The sequence below is a fragment of the Blennius ocellaris genome, assembly GCF_963422515.1.
Source record: "Blennius ocellaris genome assembly, chromosome: 23".
NCBI lineage: Eukaryota > Metazoa > Chordata > Actinopteri > Blenniiformes > Blenniidae > Blennius > Blennius ocellaris.
The window spans coordinates 19644518-19668271 of NC_137672.1; the positions used below are offsets into that span (position 1 = coordinate 19644518).

Below are 23754 nucleotides of genomic sequence, written 5' to 3' on the forward strand. Positions count from 1 at the left end.
GGTACCGACTGAACGTTAGAGAACCGACTGAACGCTAGAGGTACCGACTGAACATTAGAGTACCGACTGAATACCGACTGAACGTTAGAGTACCGACTGAATACTGACTGAACGTTAGAAGTACTGACTGAATACCGACTGAACGGTAGAGAACCGACTGAACGCTAGAGGTACCGACTGAATACCGACTGAACGCTAGAGGTACCGACTGAATACTGACTGAACGTTAGAAGTACTGACTGAATACCGACTGAACGTTAGAGAACCGACTGAACGCTAGAGGTACCGACTGAACGTTAGAGAACCGACTGAAGGCTAGAGGTACCGACTGAACATTAGAGTTCCGACTGAATACCGACTGAACGTTAGAGTTCCGACTGAATACCGACTGAACGTTAGAGTTCCGACTGAATACCGACTGAACGTTAGAGTACCGACTGAATACCGACTGAACGTTAGAGTACCGACTGAATACCGACTGAACGTTAGAGTACCGACTGAATACCGACTGAACGTTAGAGTACCGACTGAATACTGACTGAACGTTAGAAGTACTGACTGAATACCGACTGAACGGTAGAGAACCGACTGAACGCTAGAGGTACCAACTGAACGTTAGAGTACCGACTGAATACCGACTGAACGTTAGAGTACCGACTGAATACTGACTGAACGTTAGAAGTACTGACTGAATACCGACTGAACGGTAGAGAACCGACTGAACGCTAGAGGTACCAACTGAACGTTAGAGTACCGACTGAATACCAACTGAACGTTAGAGTACCGACTGAATACCGACTGAACGTTAGAGTACCGCCTGAACGCTAGAGGTACTGACTGAGCGTCACAGTCCTGTACTCACTGATGAGCACCACCAGCAGCAGGCTCCCCGGGTCCAGCTGGATGCTAGGGTTGCTGAAGGTGTCACAGAAGCAGGTGTAGATGATGAGCAGCAGCACGGCGCTGCTCACGGCGCCGAAGGGGAACCGGCGCCGGTCCAGGAAGTCCTGCAGGAACCCCCGGCAGGCCTGACCCAGAACCAGCGGAACCACCACCGTCATGAAGAGCTGCGAGAAGATGGAGGAGAACGGAACCGAGGAGGACGAGCCCAGCTGCAGGGGGGACGGAGGACCGGGTCAGACCGGGTCAGACTGGTTCTAACCGGGTCAGACTGGTTCTAACTGGGTCAGACCGGGTCAGACTGGTTCTAACTGGGTCAGACTGGTTCTGACTGGTTCTAACTGGTTCTAACTGGGTCAGACTGGTTCTAACTGGGTCAGACTGGTTCTGACTGGTTCTAACTGGTTCTAACTGGGTCAGACTGGTTCTAACTGGGTCAGACTGGTTCTAACTGGTTCTAACTGGGTCAGACTGGTTCTAACTGGGTCAGACTGGTTCTAACTGGTTCTAACTGGGTCAGACTGGTTCTAACTGGGTCAGACTGGTTCTAACTGGTTCTAACTGGGTCAGACTGGTTCTAACTGGGTCAGACTGGTTCTAACTGGTTCTAACTGGGTCAGACTGGTTCTAACTGGGTCAGACTGGTTCTAACTGGTTCTAACTGGGTCAGACTGGTTCTAACTGGTTCTAACTGGGTCAGACTGGTTCTAACTGGGTCAGACTGGTTCTAACTGGTTCTAACTGGGTCAGACTGGTTCTAACTGGGTCAGACTGGTTCTAACTGGTTCTAACTGGGTCAGACTGGTTCTAACTGGGTCAGACTGGTTCTAACTGGTTCTAACTGGGTCAGACTGGTTCTAACTGGCCCATGTGTTTCCTTGTAACTTCAAATTTTTTTAAACTCACAAAAAGGAGCAGCAGCGCCGGAGTCACGACGATCCCCTGCAGGAACACACACACACACACACACACACACACACACACACACACACACACACACACACACACACACACACACACACACACACACACACACACACACACACACACACACACACACACACACACACACACACACACACACACACACACACACACACACACAGAGCTTGTGTGCCAAAAGACTTTCAGAAATTATTATTATAATTTTTTTAAATCCAGACTCACCAAGAAACTCCCGAACGCCGAGTTGAAGATTGCAGCTGCCTACACACACACACACACACACACACACACACACACACACACACACACACACACACACAGAAAGATGGGGCTGGTGGTGACGGAGGCGGCGGTGCAGCAGCAGGACTCGTTACCTCGTTGCCTCCGACGGCCTTGGTGAGGATGACGGCGGAGGACACCGGGGGGGGCATGCAGCTCACCGTCTGTAACCTAGGCAACCAACAGGATGGAGGAGGAATAGGAGGGGGAGGAGGAGGAGGAGGAGGAAGAGGAGGAGGAGGAGAAGAAGAAGGAGGATGAGGAGGAGGAGGAGGAGAAGAAGGAGGGGGAGGAGGAGGAAGAGGAGGAGGAGGAGAAGAAGAAGGAGGAGGAGACATGAAACCGATGGACTGACTCACTTCCTGCCTCGTCCACGTGTGAGGAGAGAAACTCCTGATCAATACCACCTCCACAGGCCGATACCCGACCGGACAGAGGCCGATAACCGACCGGAGAGAGAGAGGCCGATACCCGACCGGAGAGAGGCCGATGACCGACCGGAGAGAGGCCGATAACCGACCGGAGAGAGGCCGATAACCGACCGGAGAGGGGCCGATAACCGACCGAAGAGAAGCCGATACCTGACTGGACAGAGGCCAACAAACCAATATTCGACTGATAGCAAGCTGATGACAAACCAATGACAGTCTGAGTCGATAACAGATCAATGATACATTGGGGACAGGCCGATAACAGATCAATGATACATTGGGGACAGGCCGATAACAGATCAATGATACATCGGCGACAGGCCGATAACAGATCAGTGACATGGCAATAAAAAGCGGATCACAGACCTATAAGATCAAGACACAGAATCGACAGCCGATATCGGGCCGATACCACAACACACAGGCGGCGGCCGTACCCTCTGAGCAGCCATTGGTCGATGGCGGTGAACGACAGAACCCTGAGCAGCAGCCAGACGGCGAGCGGGAAGAAGACGAGTGTGAAGGACTGAACGAAGAGGTGGAGGCGGACGTGAAGAAGAGCGCTGGTCAGCTCCTGGAAACACACACACACACACACGCGCACACACACACACACACACACAGGTCTATGGGCTGCACCTGAACGCATCACCACGTCACGGCGCGCGGCGCTGCAAGGCGTCACCTCGGTTTTCAGCGACAAGCCGCTGTTGAAGAAGATGAGGGAGACGGCGAAGTACGTGACGGTCACCTCCGGCTTCAGAGGACCTGAGGGAGAGCAGGCGGGGGGGGGGGGGGGGGGGGGGGAGAGAGAGAGAGAGAGCAGGATGTTGACACCTGTGACCATGGTAACGGTGTCAGGTGACTTCTGATGCAACTTTTTAAAAGGACGAGTACAAGTACTAACATTTAGCTACCTGCACATACCGAGTACCGATACCGAGTGCCGATACTGAGTACCGATACCGAGTGTCGAAAACGAGTACCAATACCAAGTGACGATAACGAGTACCGACACCGAGTGCCGATACCAAGTGTTGATACCGAGTGCCGATACCGAGTGCCGATACCGAGTGTTGATACCGAGTGCCGATACCGAGTGCCGATACCAAGTGTTGATACCGAGTGCCGATACCGAGTGTTGATACCGAGTGCCGATACCGAGTGCCGATACCGAGTGCTGATACCAAGTGTTGATACCGAGTGCCGATAATGAGTGCCGATACCGAGTGTTGATACCGGGTATTGATACCGAGTGCCGATACCGAGTATACCGAGTGCTGATACCAAGTGTTGATACCGAGTGCCGATAATGAGTGCCGATAATGAGTGCCGATACCGAGTGTTGATACCGGGTATTGATACCGAGTGCCGATACCGAGTGTTGATACCGAGTGCCCATACCGAGTGCCGATACCGAGTGCTGATACCAAGTGTTGATACCGAGTTCCGATAATGAGTGCCGATAACGAGTACCTAGTACGAATACATATTTAATGCCTCCTCTTGATATTTTCTACGATTACATCCCATAATACTCGCCGGGTTGTGTCAGGGATCTTTCACGAGTACTTTTCGCGGTATCGGCCCGATACCCAGTATCGGTATCGGTGCAGGTTATAATAGTAAACGAACTCAACATGGAGCCTGTTTGTCATCATTTCTTTCACCGTTCTGCCTCGTCGCTTTTCTTCTGTTGTGTTTTTGTTTTACCAGTTTATGTCGTCAAGTCACTCAAACCGTCACCCCACACACACACACACACACACACACACACACACACACACACACACACACACACACACACACACACACACACACACACACACACACACACACCCTGTTAGTCAGGTAAGGAAACATTCTGCTCCATGGTCGACCTGCTTCCACACCTTCCTTGTGATATTTCACATGGTACAGTAATGACACGTTGCATTCCGCAGGGTCAACACACACACACACACACACACACACACACACACACACACACACACACACACACACACACACACACACACACACACACACACACACACACACACACACACACACACACACACACACAGAGGAGCCTCTGTGAGCTGGAAGTTTGTAGCTTCGAGGGTAAATAAAACGAGACTCCGTTAAAAAAAACACCCGAGTGAGTTTTTTTTTTTCCCACGACGCGCAACAAATATCACACTAATATATATATATATATATATTTTAATAAATTCTCCATCCTGGAGGTTCCCTCTGGGTTTCGGCTCACATCGTGAACCTGCAAAGGCTCACGTGAGGCAAAAGCTCCATCACTTCTCTGGTCATTTCTGCACAGCAGAGCGGAAACACGTGGCAAAGTTGGTGTTTTTGTCAGAATTAAGAAGCCGACAGGCAAAACAGAGCAACGCCGATTTATCAAGTGTCCATAGAGGACTTTAACCGCCACGTCACTTTTTAATTTCAAGCCCCGCGTGACGCCACAATCCGGGACTGAGGGACGAATGAGGCCAAAGCGCTCGGGACTCTGGTGCGGAGCTTCGTGGCGTCCGGGAGCCGGGGTGGGGTGGGGGGGTGGGGCGGGGGCGGGGGTGGTTAGTGAACCCCGGCTCTCTCACCTCCTCTCGCTCCGAAGCCGGGCTGCAGTTTGGCGGATAGGATGACCAGCACGATGCCGATGATGAACCACTCCTTCCGGATCACCGCCAGGATCCCCATGGCTCAGCCCGCGGGACTCCTGCGGGGCTCCTGCGGGGCTCCTGCGGGGCTCCACGCCGGCAGCGCGGTCGTCAGCAGGCGGACTCAAGTTTTTTTTTTTTTTTTTTTTTTTAACAACTCCGCTTCTTTCCTCCAGACGATGTTTTTTTTTCCCAAACTCCTGTGACAGGGAGAGAAGGGGGGGGAAAAAAAAAAGAAAAAAAAACAAAACACAACACACACAGGCGGACCAACCCGACGTCGTTTCCGGTCACGTGACCCGCGCAGGCACCGTAGTAACAGTGACAGAGAGGCAGAGGGCTGGGGAAATACCGTAACGCACCAGATAGACGCGCACGTGACTTTCCTTTATGGAATTAAATTAGACAGTTAAAATCTGTTTTGCATGATAGACTAATGCCGAACTGGAGTATCTTTTGATTTCAACTGGTTTTTAATACTACGATATAAATATTCTTAAGTTTAATCCTTAAAAAAAAAAACACATTTAAAGTCATTAAAGCAAGAAATAAAACTAATAAATGGTGGAAATTAATTTATTCTGTCAAAACAAAATTTCTCTGCTGAATCAGGATGGCTTCCTGTCATGTTGGTCAGTGTGGTCAGTATGGTCGGTATGGTCGGTATGGTCAGTATGGTCGGTATGGTCAGAGTACTGAGCGCCTCCGGTGGCCTTGCACTGCTGGAGGCGCCGGAGCGCCGATGGCGAGGAGGACCATACGTCAGACAAGTACGACGACGCCAAATAGCGGGAGAGAGACACCCGCCATCACCTGAGAGAGAGAGAGAGAGAGAGAGAGAGAGAAAGAAGAGAGAGAGAGAGAGAAAGGGAGAGAAAGAGAGAAAGAAGAGAAAGAGAGAAAGAAGAGAGGGAGCGAGGGAGAGGGAGAGAGTGAGAGAAAGAAGAGGGAGAGAGAGAGAGAAAGACAAAGAGAGAGAGATGGAGAGAGAGCGAGACAGAGAAAGAGAAAGAGAGAGAGAGACTTCGTCAAAATACAACTTTCGTGAACATAGGGAAATACAAACTGTATGAAAATGCGCCCGTCTCCATGGAAACGGTAGTAACTTTTCAAAAAAGGTTAGTGGGAGGAGTCAGAAGTCGTACCTGTGATTTCTCCAGCAGGGCCTCGTTCCCCACGTCGCCGGCGACCTTTGAACTCTGCAGGAAGCAGAGCGACGCCCTCTGGTGGAGATTCTGCCGACAGAGTCCAACCAAAGCGTCACACTTTCATAAACCGGCACCTCGTGTCGCCACGGCGACGCTCTCCGGTGGAGCTGTGGTTTAAAACGTTCCAACTGCGTCTCCATGGTAACGGCAGGAAGCGCAACTCTTCGGAAACAGTCTGACACGGTAGATGAAGCAACTTTTTGAAAATGCTCCGTCTCCATGGAATCGAGCGAAAACGCAACTTTTGAAGAATGGGGCCGACCCCGTCTCCGTGGTAACGGTACATAACTCAACTCAACAGTCTGACGCCATCACCATGGCAACTGTAGACGATGCAACTTCCTCAAAATACTCCGTCTTTGTGGAAAGCAAGTACAAAGAGACAAACAACAACAAAGAGACAAACAAGTACAAAGAGACAAACATCAACAAAGAGACAAACAAGAACAAAGAGACAAACAAGTTCAAAGAGACAAAACAAGTACAAAGAGACAAACAACAACAAAGAGACAAACAAGTACAAAGAGACAAAACAAGTACAAAGAGACAAAACAAGTACAAAGAGACAAAACAAATACAAAGAGACAAACAACAACAAAGAGACAAACAAGTACAAAGAGAGAAAACAAGTACTAAGAGACAAACAACAAAGACACAAACAAGTACAAAGAGACAAACAAGTACAAAGAGACAAAACAAGTACAAAGAGACAAACAAGTACAAAGACACAAACAAGTACAAAGAGACAAACAAGTACAAAGAGACAAAACAAGTACAAAGCAACAAAAGTACAAAGTGAGACAAAACAACAAAGACATCTAGAAACAACAGAAAAACAAACAGAGACACAAAACAAAACGACTACGTCCAAACCTTTTCCTGCGCCCGTATCATTCCCGCATCGTTGCCATGGCAACCGGCCGCGGGATGGAAAACCGTCCCTTCAAAGACGACCTCGTAAAGTGTGGCGGTGGAAACAAGCCAATTAGCGCGGAGCGTCGTTTCGCCTGTCGGCGTCTGAAGAAAGACGCCACAATCAAACGCGTGGAAACTCGTGAAAGTGCAGCTGGTGGCGGCCGACACGCGACGTCTGATCTCCCCGCGGCGCCGCTAATCTGACAGGGCTCCACTTCCTGCTGGAGCCTTTTTACAAACAGCAGGCTTTTATTTTGGCGGGCCCGTCTAACCTCGACAGGCTCGTAAAGAGGCACCGAGGAGCGTTTAATTGTGGAAAAGCTCCATAAAAATTAACTCCATATAGATACGGCCAACTGGGTGCTTTTATTTTGACAGTGTAAAAACAACAATCCAACTTCAAAAAACTGTCAAAAAACAAAGTAAGAATATTGTTGATGTTTACGGCTCTGTGTTCTCTGTGTGTGTGTGTGTGTGTGTGTGTGTGTGTGTGTGGTTCTAAAGCAAACAGTGGTGTTCCACGGTTCACGTTCCACTTCCTGTGTGTCCAGCAGATGTTTCTCCAGAGGTTTTGTTGGGAAAACGATTCTTTCCTGGAAGCTGTGAACTCGTCATAAACCCGCCGCGGTCGACCGCCAACGACCCTCCTGGAATCTCCTTGAACCTCCTGGAACCTCCTTGAACCTCCTCGCCATCTGAGTTCAGAGCGACTCGGCGACTTCAGAGTGTTTATGAGATGTTCCACTGTGGGCTGTGGGGGGTTGGGGGGGGGGGGGGGGGGGGGGGTGAGTAGGAGGGGGGGGGAGACGGGGGTAGGACGGGGTGGGGGGGGGGGGAGTAAAAGCTGAGCGCCGTCAGCTCTCTCTCTCCAGAGCGCTCTGACCCGCGGCTGAGGACGTTCTACCTTCTACTCTCTCTGCCAAACGGAACCTGGAAACCACAGAAGAAGAACCGGACCTCCTGGAGGAGAACGCTGGAGTCCTGCACCCTAAAGGTCCAAACAGGTTCCGGGAAAAGTTCCAGAAAAGGTTCCAGGAAAGGCTCCGGGAAAAGTTCCAGAAAAGGTTCCAGGAAAGGTTCCAAGAAAAGTTCCTGGAAAAGTTCCAGCAAAAGGTTCCAGGAAAAGTTCCAGAAAAGGTTCCAGGAAAAGTTCCAGAAAAGGTTCCGGGAAAAGTTCCAGGAAAGGTTCCAGGAAAAGTTCCAGAAAAGGTTCAGGAAAAGTTCCAGAAAAGGTTCCGGGAAAAGTTTCCAGGAAAGGTTCCGGGAAAAGTTCCAGGAAAGGTTCCAGAAAAGGTTCCAGGAAAAGTTCCTGGAAAAGGGTTCCAGAAAAGGTTCCAGGAAAAGTTCCAGAAAAGGTTCCGGGAAAAGTTCCAGAAAAGGTTCCAGGAAAGGTTCCAGGAAAAGTTCCGGGAAAAGTTCCAGGAAAAGTTCCAGGAAAGGTTCCGGGAAAAGGTTCCAGGAAAAGTTCCGGGGAAAAGTTCCAGAAAAGGTTCCAGAAAAGGTTCCAGGAAAAGTTCCTGGAAAGGTTCCAGAAAAGTTCCAGGCGATGGTGAAGAGCGCCGCCGTCAGAGACGTTTCCAGAAGGATTCCAGGACCGCCGTCCACATGGCGCTCCTTCGCCCTGCTGCTGGTCGTCTGCCTCTCGCCGTTGGTCCGTCCGGTCGGTTGCTACGGCGACTCCACGTCCGAGTCGCCGCCCGACCCGACGGCGCCGGTCCGGGCGAGTCCGGCGGCGCCCCCGAGCTGCGTGCGGGCCACGTCCGTAAAGACGGCCTTCAAGTACGTCAACACGCTGCTGTCCGCCGCCATCTTGGTTGTGGGCGTGGTCGGCAACGGAACGCTGCTGAGGATCATCTGCCAGAACCGCAACATGAGGAACGGACCCAACGCGCTGATCGCCAGCCTCGCCCTGGGAGACCTCCTCTACATCGCCATCGACCGGCCAATCAACATCTACAAGGTACGGAACCCTTGATCGGAACGGAACCCTTGATCCCTACGGAACCATTGATCAGTGTGTGTGTGTGTGTGTGCAGCTCCTGGCGATGCGCTGGCCGTTCTCTGACTCGTGGTTCGGACTCGTCCTCTGCAAGCTCTTCCCCTTCCTGCAGAAAGCGTCAGTCGGCATCACCGTCCTCAACCTGTGTGCTCTGAGCGTCGACAGGTAAGGCGGCAACGTGGCAACGTGGCAACGTGGCAACGCAACATGCGACACTCAATGAGAACCCCATACCTCACACAGTCCAGACGTTCTGACTCCGTCTCCGTGGAAACCAGGCAACGTGCCACTTTTTTGTGGCTGGAGTCCCTTTAGATCCAAACACTTTGTTTTCTTATATTGAGAACATTTTCCAGGAAAGATTCCAGGAAAAGTTCCAGGAAAGGTTCCAGGAAAGTTCCTGGAAAGGTTCCAGGAAAAGTCCAGAAAAGTTCTGGGAAAGTTCCTGGAAAGGTTCCAGAAAAGTTCCCAAAGTTCCAGGAGAAGTTCCTAGGAAAAGTTCCTCGGAAAAGTTCCAGGAAAGAGTCCAGGAAAAGTTCCTGGAAAGTTTCCAGGAAAAGTTCCTAGGAAAAGTTCCAGGAAAGAGACCAGGAAAAGTTCCTGGAAAGGTTCCTTGAAAGGTTCCAGGAAAAGTTCCGGGAAAGTTCCTGGAAAGGTTCCAGAAAAGTTCCAGGAAAAGTTCCCAAAGTTCCAGGAGAAGTTCCTAGGAAAAGTTCCAGGAAAGAGTCCAGGAAAAGTTCCTGGAAAGGTTCCTTGAAAGGTTCCTTGAAAGGTTCCTAGGAAAAGTTCCTGGAAAGGTTCCTGGAAAGGTTCCTTGAAAGGTTCCAGGAAAAGTTCCTAGGAAAAGTTCCAGGAAAGGTTCCTTGAAAAGTTCCTTGAAAGGTTCCAGGAAAAGTTAAAGTCAACGCTTTAGCTCGGTTTCCACGGAAACGCACAACTTTTTGAATGCGCTCAGACTCCGTCTCCATGGAAACGAGGCAACGTGCCACTTTTTGAAAACCGTCTGAGCTGGTCTCCACGGAGACTCGCTGGCTGGTTGTGAGACTCCGTGCCGCCTCGTGGCCACAGGTACCGGGCGGTGGCGTCCTGGTCCCGGGTGCAGGGGACCGGCGTTCCCATGGCGACGGCGGTGGAGATCGTGTCCATCTGGCTGCTGGCGATGCTGCTGGCCGTGCCGGAGGCCGTCGGCTTTGACATCGTGACCTTCGACTACAAGAACGTGACCATGAGGACGTGCATGCTGCAGCCGCGCACGCCCTTCATGACTGTGAGTGTGCGTGTGTGTGTGTGTGTGTGTGTGTGTGTGTGTGTGTGTGTGTGTGTGTGTGTGTGTGTGTGTAAACCCACTGAGAAACTGTTGAAACGGCCTGAAAGATGTCATCATGTGACTGTTGTGGCTTTTTTACAGTAAAAAAAAAAAAATTCCACCAGAAGGCCCGCCCCCTGCTATGCTATCGCTATGCTACTACTGTGCTGTTGCTATGCCATTGCTATGCTATCACTGTGCTATTGCTATCGCTATGCTATTGCTGTGCTGTTGCTATGCTATCATTATGCTATTGCAATGCTATCGCTATGCTATTATTATGCTATCACTATGCTTTCACTTGCTATCGCTATGCTATCACTGTGCTATTGCTATCGCTATGCTATTGCTGTGCTGTTGCTATGCTATCATTATGCTATTGCAATGCTATCGCTATGCTATTATTATGCTATCACTATGCTTTCACTTGCTATCGCTATGCTCTTGCTCTGCTTTCACTATGCTATCGCTATGCTATCACTGTGCTATTACTGTGCTGTTGCTATGCTATCACTGTGCGTTTGCTATGCTATCACGGTGCTATTGCTATGCTATCGCTATGCTATTACTGCGCTGTTGCTATACTATCACTGTGCTCTCGCTAGGCTATCATTATGCTATCGCTATGCTATCATGCTACCAGTCATGTGTCATGTTCTCTCAAACAGGAAGTCGCAGTAAGAAGAAGTTCCATGTTTGATCTATTTCTCTAATAAACGTTCAGAATTGACTTAAAGTTGTTTGAAGGGTTGATCGGTTCCACCGGTGCGTCCTGGAAGTCGTCCTGACAGTCGTTTTCGCCCGACCCCCCCCCCCCCCCCCCCCCCCGTCCGTTGCAGTTCTACCGGGACGCCAAGGACTGGTGGCTGTTTGGGTTCTACTTCTGCGTGCCGCTGGCCTGTTCCGCCGTGTTCTACGGCCTGATGACCTGCGAGATGCTTCGTCACGAGAAGAGCAGCCTGAGGCTCTCGCTGAGCGAACACCTGAAGCAGGTAACCCACGACACGCCATGGGGGGGGGAGGGGGGGGCCGGACCAGGTCCTCAGCTCCGCTCCGTCTCCAGCGTAGGGAAGTGGCCAAGGCCGTGTTCTGCCTGGTCCTGGTCTTCGCCCTGTGCTGGTTCCCGCTGCACCTCAGTCGCCTCCTGAAGAGAAGCGTGTACCGAGAACACGACGCCGGCCGCTGCCAGCTGCTCAGGTACGCCAGGGAGTTACTACAATACTGCTGGTACACAGGACTACTGCTGGTACTACCTACTACTGCTGGTACACAGGACTACTGCTGGTACACAGGACTACTGCTGGTACACAGGACTACCGCTCGTACACAGTACTACTGCTGGTACACAGTACTACTGCTGGTACACAGGACTACTGCTGGTACACAGGACTACTGCTGGTACACAGGACTACCGCTCGTACACAGGACTACTGCTGGTACACAGGACTACTGCTGGTACACAGGACTACTGCTCGTACACAGTACTACTGCTGGTACACAGGACTACTGCTCGTACACAGGATACTGCTCATACTACCTACTACTGCTCGTACACAGTACTACTACTCGTACTACCTACTACTGCTCGTACACAGTACTACCGCTCGTACACAGGACTACCGCTCGTACACAGGACTACCACTGGTACACAGTACTACCACTGGTACACAGGACTACCACTGGTACACAGTACTACCACTGGTACACAGTACTACCACTGGTACACAGGACTACCACTGGTACACAGTACTACCACTGGTACACAGGACTACCACTGGTACAAAGGACTACCGCTCGTATACAGTACTACCGCTCGTATACAGTACTACCGCTCGTACACAGGACTACTGCTGGTACTACCTACTACTGCTCGTACACAGTACTACTGCTCGTACTACCTACTACTACTCGTACTGAGAGTTTGTTTTTGTTGACAGGAGAGAAAACACAGAAAGAATGGAGGTGAAGGAAATCGTACAAAACGATCGCGGCTATAAATGATGAAATAAATAATAAATACAATTAATATAATAATAAATAATTAGATAGCTAAATAAATAATAGGATTAATAAAAATAATGAAATAAATAATAAATATTAGATAGATAAATAAATAATAGGATTAATAACAATAAAATCATAAATAATAACTGAATATATAATTAAATAAATCATACAATAATTAATAATTAAATAGCTGAAAAATAATTAAATAAATAAATAAAATAATGAAAAAATGATTTATTAGCTGCATAAATAATCAAGTAAATAACGTTTAATAAAATGACATAGCTCAATAAATCCTGAAATAGTTTAATAAATAATTATAGCTTCTAAAACAACTAAGATGAATAAAATGTCTAAAGCTTGAAAATCCATGAAAGAAACAGTAAAAATGACAAGATGTACAAATGTAACACGTTAATACATTTCCGTATACATTTTGAAAGATGATTTTTTTGGGGAACAAAACGTTGTGTTTTCCTCCGTCGTCATGGAAACAGACGCCCCCGAAACCCAACATTTTTGTGGGTTTTTTTGCGCGTTTTCGCCTCAACTCGTTGCCGTGGCAACGCCCCCCCCCCCCCCCCCCCCCCCCCCAGACTCAGGTTGCGGCCTGTCGTTGCAGCTTGCTGCTGGTCCTGGACTACTTCAGCGTCAACATGGCCACCGTCAACTCCTGCATCAACCCCATCGTCCTCTTCCTCGTCTCCAAGAGGTTCAACAACTGCTTCAAGGTAAAACGGCCACCTTTCACCTTTGACCTTTGACCCCACGGCCTTTGAGGAGAGGCCGGTGGGAACGGCAAACTGCTGCAGTACATCTGCCAGGCCCGTAGGAGGCGCCGGAGGAACTCCACAGTAGCACTAGTGCTGCAAGGTCTCACCACTAGGGGGCTCCACTGTTCACCAGCTGCTGAAAGTACCAGGGAAATGGAACACTACTTTATTTAAAGTACCAGGGAAATGGAACACTACTTTATTTAAAGTACCAGGGAAATGTAAAACACTACTTTATTTAAAGTACCAGGGAAATGTAGAACACTACTTTATTTAAAGTACCAGTGAAATGTAAAACACTACTTTATTTAAAGTACCAGTGAAATGTAAAACACTACTTTATTTAAAGTACCAGTGAAATGTAGAACACTACTTTATTTAAAGTACCAGTGAAATGTAAAACACTACTTTATTTAAAGTACCAGGGAAATGGAACACTACTTTATTTAAAGTACCAGGGAAATGTAAAACACTACTTTATTTAAAGTACCAGGGAAATGTAGAACACTACTTTATTTAAAGTACCAGTGAAATGTAAAACACTACTTTATTTAAAGTACCAGTGAAATGTAGAACACTACTTTATTTAAAGTACCAGGGAAATGTAGAACACTACTTTATTTAAAGTACCAGGGAAATGTAAAACACTACTTTATTTAAAGTACCAGTGAAATGTAGAACACTACTTTATTTAAAGTACCAGTGAAATGTAGAACACTACTTTATTTAAAGTACCAGTGAAATGTAGAACACTACTTTATTTAAAGTACCAGTGAAATGTAGAACACTACTTTATTTAAAGTACCAGGGAAATGTAGAACACTACTTTATTTAAAGTACCAGTGAAATGTAGAACACTACTTTATTTAAAGTACCAGTGAAATGTAGAACACTACTTTATTTAAAGTACCAGGGAAATGTAGAACACTACTTTATTTAAAGTACCAGGGAAATGTAAAACACTACTTTATTTAAAGTACCAGTGAAATGTAGAACACTACTTTATTTAAAGTACCAGGGAAATGGAACACTACTTTATTTAAAGTACCAGTGAAATGTAAAACACTACTTTATTTAAAGTACCAGGGAAATGTAGAACACTACTTTATTTAAAGTACCAGGGAAATGTAAAACACTACTTTATTTAAAGTACCAGGGAAATGTAGAACACTACTTTATTTAAAGTCCCAGTGAAATGTAAAACTCTACTTTATTTAAAGTACCAGGGAAATGTAGAACACTACTTTATTTAAAGTACCAGGGAAATGTAGAACACTACTTTATTTAAAGTACCAGGGAAATGTAGAACACTACTTTATTTAAAGTACCAGTGAAATGTAGAACACTACTTTATTTAAAGTACCAGGGAAATGGAACACTACTTTATTTAAAGTACCAGGGAAATGTAGAACACTACTTTATTTAAAGTACCAGGGAAATGGAACACTACTTTATTTAAAGTACCAGGGAAATGTAGAACACTACTTTATTTAAAGTACCAGGGAAATGAAACACTACTTTATTTAAAGTACCAGGGAAATGTAAAACACTACTTTATTTAAAGTACCAGTGAAATGTAAAACACTACTTTATTTAAAGTACCAGTGAAATGTAGAACACTACTTTATTTAAAGTACCAGGGAAATGGAACACTACTTTATTTAAAGTACCAGGGAAATGTAAAACACTACTTTATTTAAAGTACCAGTGAAATGTAGAACACTACTTTATTTAAAGTACCAGGGAAATGTAAAACACTACTTTATTTAAAGTACCAGTGAAATGTAAAACACTACTTTATTTAAAGTACCAGGGAAATGTAGAACACTACTTTATTTAAAGTACCAGGGAAATGGAACACTACTTTATTTAAAGTACCAGGGAAATGTAAAACACTACTTTATTTAAAGTACCAGGGAAATGTAGAACACTACTTTATTTAAAGTACCAGGGAAATGTAGAACACTACTTTATTTAAAGTACCAGGGAAATGTAGAACACTACTTTATTTAAAGTACCAGGGAAATGTAAAACACTACTTTATTTAAAGTACCAGGGAAATGTAGAACACTACTTTATTTAAAGTACCAGTGAAATGTAAAACACTACTTTATTTAAAGTACCAGTGAAATGTAGAACACTACTTTATTTAAAGTCCCAGTGAAATGTAGAACACTACTTTATTTAAAGTACCAGGGAAATGTAAAACACTACTTTATTTAAAGTACCAGGGAAATGTAGAACACTACTTTATTTAAAGTACCAGGGAAATGTAGAACACTACTTTATTTAAAGTACCAGGGAAATGTAAAACACTACTTTATTTAAAGTACCAGTGAAATGTAGAACACTACTTTATTTAAAGTACCAGGGAAATGGAACACTACTTTATTTAAAGTACCAGGGAAATGTAGAACACTACTTTATTTAAAGTACCAGGGAAATGTAGAACACTACTTTATTTAAAGTACCAGGGAAATGTAAAACACTACTTTATTTAAAGTACCAGTGAAATGTAGAACACTACTTTATTTAAAGTACCAGGGAAATGGAACACTACTTTATTTAAAGTACCAGGGAAATGTAGAACACTACTTTATTTAAAGTACCAGGGAAATGGAACACTACTTTATTTAAAGTACCAGGGAAATGTAAAACACTACTTTATTTAAAGTACCAGGGAAATGTAAAACACTACTTTATTTAAAGTACCAGGGAAATGTAGAACACTACTTTATTTAAAGTACCAGGGAAATGGAACACTACTTTATTTAAAGTACCAGGGAAATGTAAAACACTACTTTATTTAAAGTACCAGGGAAATGTAGAACACTACTTTATTTAAAGTACCAGGGAAATGTAGAACACTACTTTATTTAAAGTACCAGGGAAATGGAACACTACTTTATTTAAAGTACCAGTGAAATGTAAAACACTACTTTATTTAAAGTACCAGTGAAATGTAGAACACTACTTTATTTAAAGTACCAGGGAAATGTAGAACACTACTTTATTTAAAGTACCAGGGAAATGTAAAACACTACTTTATTTAAAGTACCAGGGAAATGTAGAACACTACTTTATTTAAAGTACCAGTGAAATGTAAAACTCTACTTTATTTAAAGTACCAGGGAAATGTAAAACACTACTTTATTTAAAGTACCAGGGAAATGTAGAACACTACTTTATTTAAAGTACCAGTGAAATGTAAAACACTACTTTATTTAAAGTACCAGTGAAATGTAGAACACTACTTTATTTAAAGTACCAGGGAAATGGAACACTACTTTATTTAAAGTACCAGGGAAATGTAGAACACTACTTTATTTAAAGTACCAGGGAAATGTAGAACACTACTTTATTTAAAGTACCAGTGAAATGTAGAACACTACTTTATTTTAAGTACCAGGGAAATGTAGAACACTACTTTATTTTAAGTACCAGGGAAATGTAACAAACTACTTTGCAAAGAACGATAGTTGAGGTTCTACTTGTAAGGTTCCTCCGACTCTGCCCCTCCACTGTTGTCGCATAACAAAGTTATTTGAGTTTTGAATCTCCAGCCGAGGAAGTCGGGGGAATCCTTCTTCTTCATGGCCCATTGTGGGCGGAGCCTATGTGTGACATCACGAGTTGTGCAGATCTCGATCTGTTGTGTTTATATCGGCTTGTTTCCTCTTAAATATCCAAGTTTGTACAGTGTTTTGAAGTTATAGACGGTGTTTTATGAGCCTTGATGAAAGATTGAGCCTGGAAGAGACCAGAGAGGAGGAAAGGAGCACGGGCGGTGGGAGCGGCTAGCTCGCGCTGCTAGCTTGGGCGGCTAGTAGACGATCAAGTAACACCTGGACTCGTCTTCAGTGATTCAGTCTTCTAGCTCTTGGACGTGTTGGATCCAGGAAGTCGGTCGTTCTGCCAAAAGTCCGGAGCCTCAAAGCCTCAAAGGTGAAAAGTGGCGGCTGCTGAGGCGAGGAGACGAGGACGAATGGAGGACGAAGCGTCTTCTGCTTCCTCAAACATGTTCCAGACGGGGTCACCGATGGCAGAACCACCTTCTGTGTCTTCTTCATCAATCACTGGGTTTGAAATGACCATGATGATGAAATCTGGTTCAATTCAGCCTCTTCGTGGTCAAAACTCTGATCCTCCATAATGTAAACACAACTTGGGCGTGTGCACAACTCGTGATGTCACTCTGTTATTGTCAGAAGCTCCGCCCAGCAGAGGAAATAACAACGTTTATCGGCTATTTTCTCTCAGATTGTCGTGTTTTAACATTTGACCTTCAGCCAGTTAGCAGGAAAATGTTCTAGAAGAGACACCAGAGGGTTCTGGAGGTGGAACCTCCATTAAGAGAACTAGGGTTCTCACCACTAGGGGGCGTCTCTCAGTGAAACAAGGTACGATGATGTGATGTGGTTTGTTTCAATCAACTGGCTCCGCCCCCCACAGTCCTGCCTGTGCTGCTGGTGTGACTCCGCCCCCCTGCTGCCGCCGCCTCGCCGCCGCCGCCGCGCCGGCCTGCACTACAACCCTACCGAGCAGCACTGAGAGGGCGCCGCCCTGCAGGCCCCCTGCGGTGCAGCAGCACTGAGAGGGCGCCGCCCTGCAGGCCCCCCGCGGTGCAGCAGCACTGAGAGGGCGCCGCCCTGCAGGCCCCCCCGCGGTGCAGCAGCACTGAGAGGGCGCCGCCCTGCAGGCCCCCCGGGGAGCAGCAGCACTGAGAGGGCGCCGCCCTGCAGGCCCCCCCGGGGAGCAGCAGCACTGAGAGGGCGCCGCCCTGCAGGCCCCCCCGCGGTGCAGCAGCACTGCGTCACCTGTTCATATTTATTGTCAAACGTCTTGTTGTGATTCTAATAAAATGTTTATTTATCGGCGTCGCGGCTTCATTTCTTTACAAAAACGTCCCCGAGCGGCACTGCGGCGCTTTTTAAAAAATGTAATATTCATATTTCTGTGTTTGTGTGTGTGGGAAACTATTTGGATTTATTTGAATGTAGTTTTTTATTTTTATTTGGTAAGACGTCATATTTTTGTGTGAAACTGAGTGTAGAACATCTTCGTGATTTAGAACTTTAAACAATTAAAACTAACTCACTTTTTTTTATATTATATTGTTTTTTTTTTATTAAATAGTTTATAAAATGTTTATTTGCTTGATATTTTTTACAAATAATTGTGTCTCCTCAGTTGGATATATATATGTGTGTGTGTGTAATATATTTATATTATATATTAATCTAAATATATTATTATGATATATAAATATTATATATAGAAAATAAATAAATAAGATATGACTCATACACTAATCATAGACACAACTGTCCCTCAATCATTTTTGTGGAAAATCTATTACTATTATTTTGTTTTATTTTTCTCGTGGAGATTCAAATTAGTTGTTTTTTTCAGACTTATTGGAATATTTGGACGTTATTTTGTCTTAAATTTGTGTTTAAATTAAATTTTTGGTCTGTGACAGTATATATATATATATATATATATGTATATATATATTGTTCGGACTTTTGTTTCCCAGCCCTCCCAACAGGCTTGTCAAGCAGCACACAATGGTAGAACTCATGTTTTCTGTTTTTATTTCCTTTGTTGTAAACTGCACATCTTCTCACTGGGTATGAACAGGCACACAGGTACACATGCACACAGGTACACAGGTACACAGGTACACAGGTACACATGCACACAGGTACACAGGTACACAGGTACACAGGTACACATGCACACAGGTACACAGGTACACAGGTACACAGCTACACAGGTACACAGGTACACAGGTACACAGGTACACAGGTACACAGCTACATAGGTACACAGGTACACATGTACACAGGCACACAGGCACACAGGTACACAGGTACACATGCACACAGGTACACAGGTACACAGGTACACATGCACACAGGTACACAGGTACACAGGTACACAGCTACATAGGTACACAGGTACACATGTACACAGGCACACAGGCACACAGGTACACAGGTACACATGCACACAGGTACACAGGTACACATGCACACAGGTACACATGTACACATGCACACAGGTACACATGTACACAGGCACACAGGTACACAGGTACACAGGTACACAGGTACACAGGTACACATGCACACAGGTACACAGGTACACATGCACACAGGTACACATGTACACAGGCACACAGGTACACAGGTACACAGGTACACAGGTACACATGCACACAGGTACACATGCACACAGGTACACAGGTACACAGGTACACAGGTACACATGCACACAGGTACACAGGTACACAGGTACACAGGTACACATGCACACAGGTACACAGGTACACAGGTACACAGCTACACAGGTACACAGGTACACAGGTACACAGGTACACAGGTACACAGCTACATAGGTACACAGGTACACATGTACACAGGCACACAGGCACACAGGTACACAGGTACACATGCACACAGGTACACAGGTACACAGGTACACATGCACACAGGTACACAGGTACACAGGTACACAGCTACATAGGTACACAGGTACACATGTACACAGGCACACAGGCACACAGGTACACAGGTACACATGCACACAGGTACACAGGTACACATGCACACAGGTACACATGTACACATGCACACAGGTACACATGTACACAGGCACACAGGTACACAGGTACACAGGTACACAGGTACACAGGTACACATGCACACAGGTACACAGGTACACATGCACACAGGTACACATGTACACAGGCACACAGGTACACAGGTACACAGGTACACAGGTACACATGCACACAGGTACACATGCACACAGGTACACAGATACACAGGTACACATGCACACAGGTACAGGTACACAGGTACACAGGTACACAGGTACACATGCACACAGGTACACAGGTACACAGGTACACAGGTACACATGCACACAGGTACACAGGTACACAGGTACACAGGTACAGGTACACAGGTACACATGCACACAGGTACACAGGTACACAGGTACACAGGCACACACGTACACAGGTACACAGGTACAGGTACACAGGCACACAGGTACAGGTACACAGGTACAGGTACACAGGTACACAGGTACACAGGTACAGGTACACAGGTACACAGGTACACAGGCACACAGGTACACAGGCACACAGGTACACAGGTACACAGGTACACATGCACACAGGTACACAGGTACAGATACACAGGTACACAGGTACACAGGTACACATGTACACATGTACACAGGCACACAGGTACACAGATACACAGGTACACATGCACACAGGTACACAGGTACACAGGTACACAGGTACAGGTACACATGCACACAGGTACACAGGTACACATGTACACATGTACACAGGCACACAGGTACACAGATACACAGGTACACATGCACACAGGTACACAGATACACAGGTACACATGCACACAGGTACACAGGTACACAGGTACACAGGTACAGGTACACAGGTACACATGCACACAGGTACACAGGTACACAGGCACACAGGCACACAGGTACACAGGTACACATGCACACAGGTACACAGGTACACAGGTACACAGGTACAGGTACACAGGTACACATGCACACAGGTACACAGGTACAGATACACAGGTACACAGGTACACAGGTACACATGTACACAGGCACACAGGCACACAGGTACACATGCACACAGGTACACAGGTACACAGGTACACAGGTACACAGGTACACAGGTACACAGGTACACATGCACACAGGTACAGATACACAGATACACAGGTACACAGGTACACAGGTACACAGGTACACAGGTACACAGGTACACAGGTACAGGTACACAGGCACACAGGTACACAGGTACACAGGTACACAGGTACAGGTACACAGGTACACAGGTACAGGTACACAGGTACAGGTACACAGGTACACAGGCACACAGGCACACAGGTACACAGGTACACAGGTACAGGTACACAGGTACACAGGTACAGGTACACAGGTACAGGTACACAGGTACAGGTACACAGGTACAGGTACACAGGTACACAGGTCATAAACCTGGAAGTGATAAATAAAACAATCACAACATATTCTTCGAACATCACCATGCAAACAAACAACCTTCTTCAGTCTTCAGTCCAAATTCAGCATAGCGGAGATCGCTCAAAAGACTACATTACCCAGAATGCCCCGCGACACCACCGCTCACGTGATGTAAACATTGGCACGCTCGCGCTTACAAACTGCGCCCGTGCCTTTCACACACACATTCAACGGGATTTAACTGAGGTCCTTCAACACACAACACATCAAACCTATCGAGTTAGCGTCAGCCGCCAGGCGCGCTAAATAACTAAGGTCTCGGATCGAGCTAACGCTAAAAGCCAAATGCTAACTAAGGTTTTAACATTCTCGCCGAACATCCAAGGCAATAAATAATTTTCAACTAAATCACACACGGCAGCGCTCATGAACAGGAAACATGCAGCGTCATCACGTCACATGATCACCGACGTACCAACGGGCTGTGTGCTCCTGATGACGGTCCAGGTGAATGAGGAGCTCGCCAGGTAGTTCAAGCGAACCGTGGTTTGCGCATGCGCTCAAGCATGACATGAGCACTTAGACATACAGCTTGAGCCCTCATCTCCATTATGCATGAATTTAATTTATTATTCTTTTCTTTTCTTTTTTACAAGGTGATCATGAGACTCAACATATATTATTATAGTATATATATTGTAATATAAATATATTATTCTACATATACTACATATTCTACAGCCCGGTGAATGAAATGTCCGTGGAGGACTGGAGGCTCAACCAGGCCCTCTTCCCTGCTGGTACCAGTACCTGACTGCACCCTGCACCAGTGTTGACAGTGAACCAGTGTTCAGCACTGGTACCAGTACCTGACTGCACCCTGCACCAGTGTTGACAGTGAACCAGTGTTCAGCACTGGTACCAGTACCTGACTGCACCCTGCACCAGTGTTGACGGTGAACCAGTGTTCAGCACTGGTACCAGTACCTGACTGCACCCTGCACCAGTGTTGACGGTGAACCAGTGTTCAGCACTGGTACCAGTACCTGACTGCACCCTGCACCAGTGTTGACGGTGAACCAGTGTTCAGCACTGGTACCAGTACCTGACTGCACCCTGCACCAGTGTTGACAGTGAACCAGTGTTCAGCACTGGTACCAGTACCTGACTGCACCCTGCACCAGTGTTGACAGTGAACCAGTGTTCAGCACTGGTACCAGTACCTGACTGCACCCTGCACCAGTGTTGACAGTGAACCAGTGTATTCATACAGAACAATCTCCCTCTTACACATGAGGACATGGGGAAAGAAATAGACCAGTTATATGGACGAGTCAACTTCAGTCTTTGTTGTTGTTGCACTTTAAAGGAGGGCTGTTTTAATTTTGTGAGCATTTCTGTGCCTTTCTTGTTTATATTTGCACTATTTTGTTACTCTTAAAAGAGATTGAGCCAGTTTGAGTCTATTATTTGACAAGTTATGTCCAGTTATTCATTCATTGACTGTTTACAACTAATGGACTGAAGATATACCTCTTCCTTTTTTTTTATTGTCTGTGGTGTTGTTGAGTTTGTTGTTGAGGTTTCTCTCTCACACTAAATAAATATGGCACTTTTTTCCATAATTTAAGTTGTTGTTCTCTTATTTTTCTCAGTGTGTACATTTGGAAAGCCATGTTTGATTCACATATGCATCCAGTGGGGCGTCACAATAAAATGAGGCATAATGTGTTAATTCCACAGTAGGAGATATTTTATGTTGTTGTTACCGAACAGTTTTGATGTAAAAAGCCAGCATATATCGGTATCGGTGATATCGGTATCGGTGATATCGGTATCGGTAATATCGGTATCGCTGATATCGGTATCGGTAATATCGGTATCGCTGATATCGGTATCGGTAATGTCGGTATCGGTGATATCGGTATCGGTAATATCGGTATCGCTGATATCGGTATCGGTGATATCGGTATCGGTAATATCGGTGTCAGTGATATCGGTATCGGTAATATCGGTATCGGTGATATCGGTATCGGTAATATCGGTATCGGTGATATCGGTATCGGTAATATCGGTATCGCTGATATCGGTATCGGTGATATCGGTATCGGTAATATCGGTATCAGTGATGTCGGTATCGCTGATATCGGTATCGGTAATACCGATATCGCTGATATCGGTATCGGTAATATCGGTATCAGTGATATCGGTATCGGTAATATCGGTATCAGTGATATCGGTATCGCTGATATCGGTATCGGTGATATCGGTATCAGTGATATCGGTATCAG

At 46.1% G+C, this 23754-nt stretch overlaps 2 protein-coding genes across 2 annotated transcripts in view; one reads left to right on the forward strand and one right to left on the reverse strand.

The window, feature by feature from the left end:
- Positions 1-23754, reverse strand: part of slc10a7 (solute carrier family 10 member 7) — a 41250-nt gene that overhangs the window by 7444 nt on the left and 10052 nt on the right. Inside the window, exons 2-9 of the mRNA XM_080519157.1 lie at positions 6358-6447; positions 5153-6025; positions 3241-3323; positions 2993-3129; positions 2220-2295; positions 2068-2106; positions 1807-1842; positions 863-1112 (exon numbers count right to left, since the gene is read on the reverse strand). Of these exons, the coding sequence (XP_080375283.1) occupies positions 863-1112; positions 1807-1842; positions 2068-2106; positions 2220-2295; positions 2993-3129; positions 3241-3323; positions 5153-5252 (721 nt within the window). The 5' untranslated portion in view covers positions 5253-6025; positions 6358-6447. The remainder of the gene's footprint in view (positions 1-862; positions 1113-1806; positions 1843-2067; positions 2107-2219; positions 2296-2992; positions 3130-3240; positions 3324-5152; positions 6026-6357; positions 6448-23754) is intronic.
- Positions 5251-18237, forward strand: LOC308147002 (endothelin-1 receptor-like; the record flags this gene model as incomplete). The annotated part of the gene is made up of 8 exons (XM_080519033.1): positions 5251-5340; positions 8279-9295; positions 9372-9499; positions 10403-10601; positions 11480-11632; positions 11704-11837; positions 13270-13378; positions 17873-18237. The coding sequence occupies 8 exons, from the start codon at positions 5251-5253 to the stop codon at positions 17969-17971; spliced, it is 1929 nt and encodes a 642-aa protein (XP_080375159.1). The 3' UTR covers positions 17972-18237.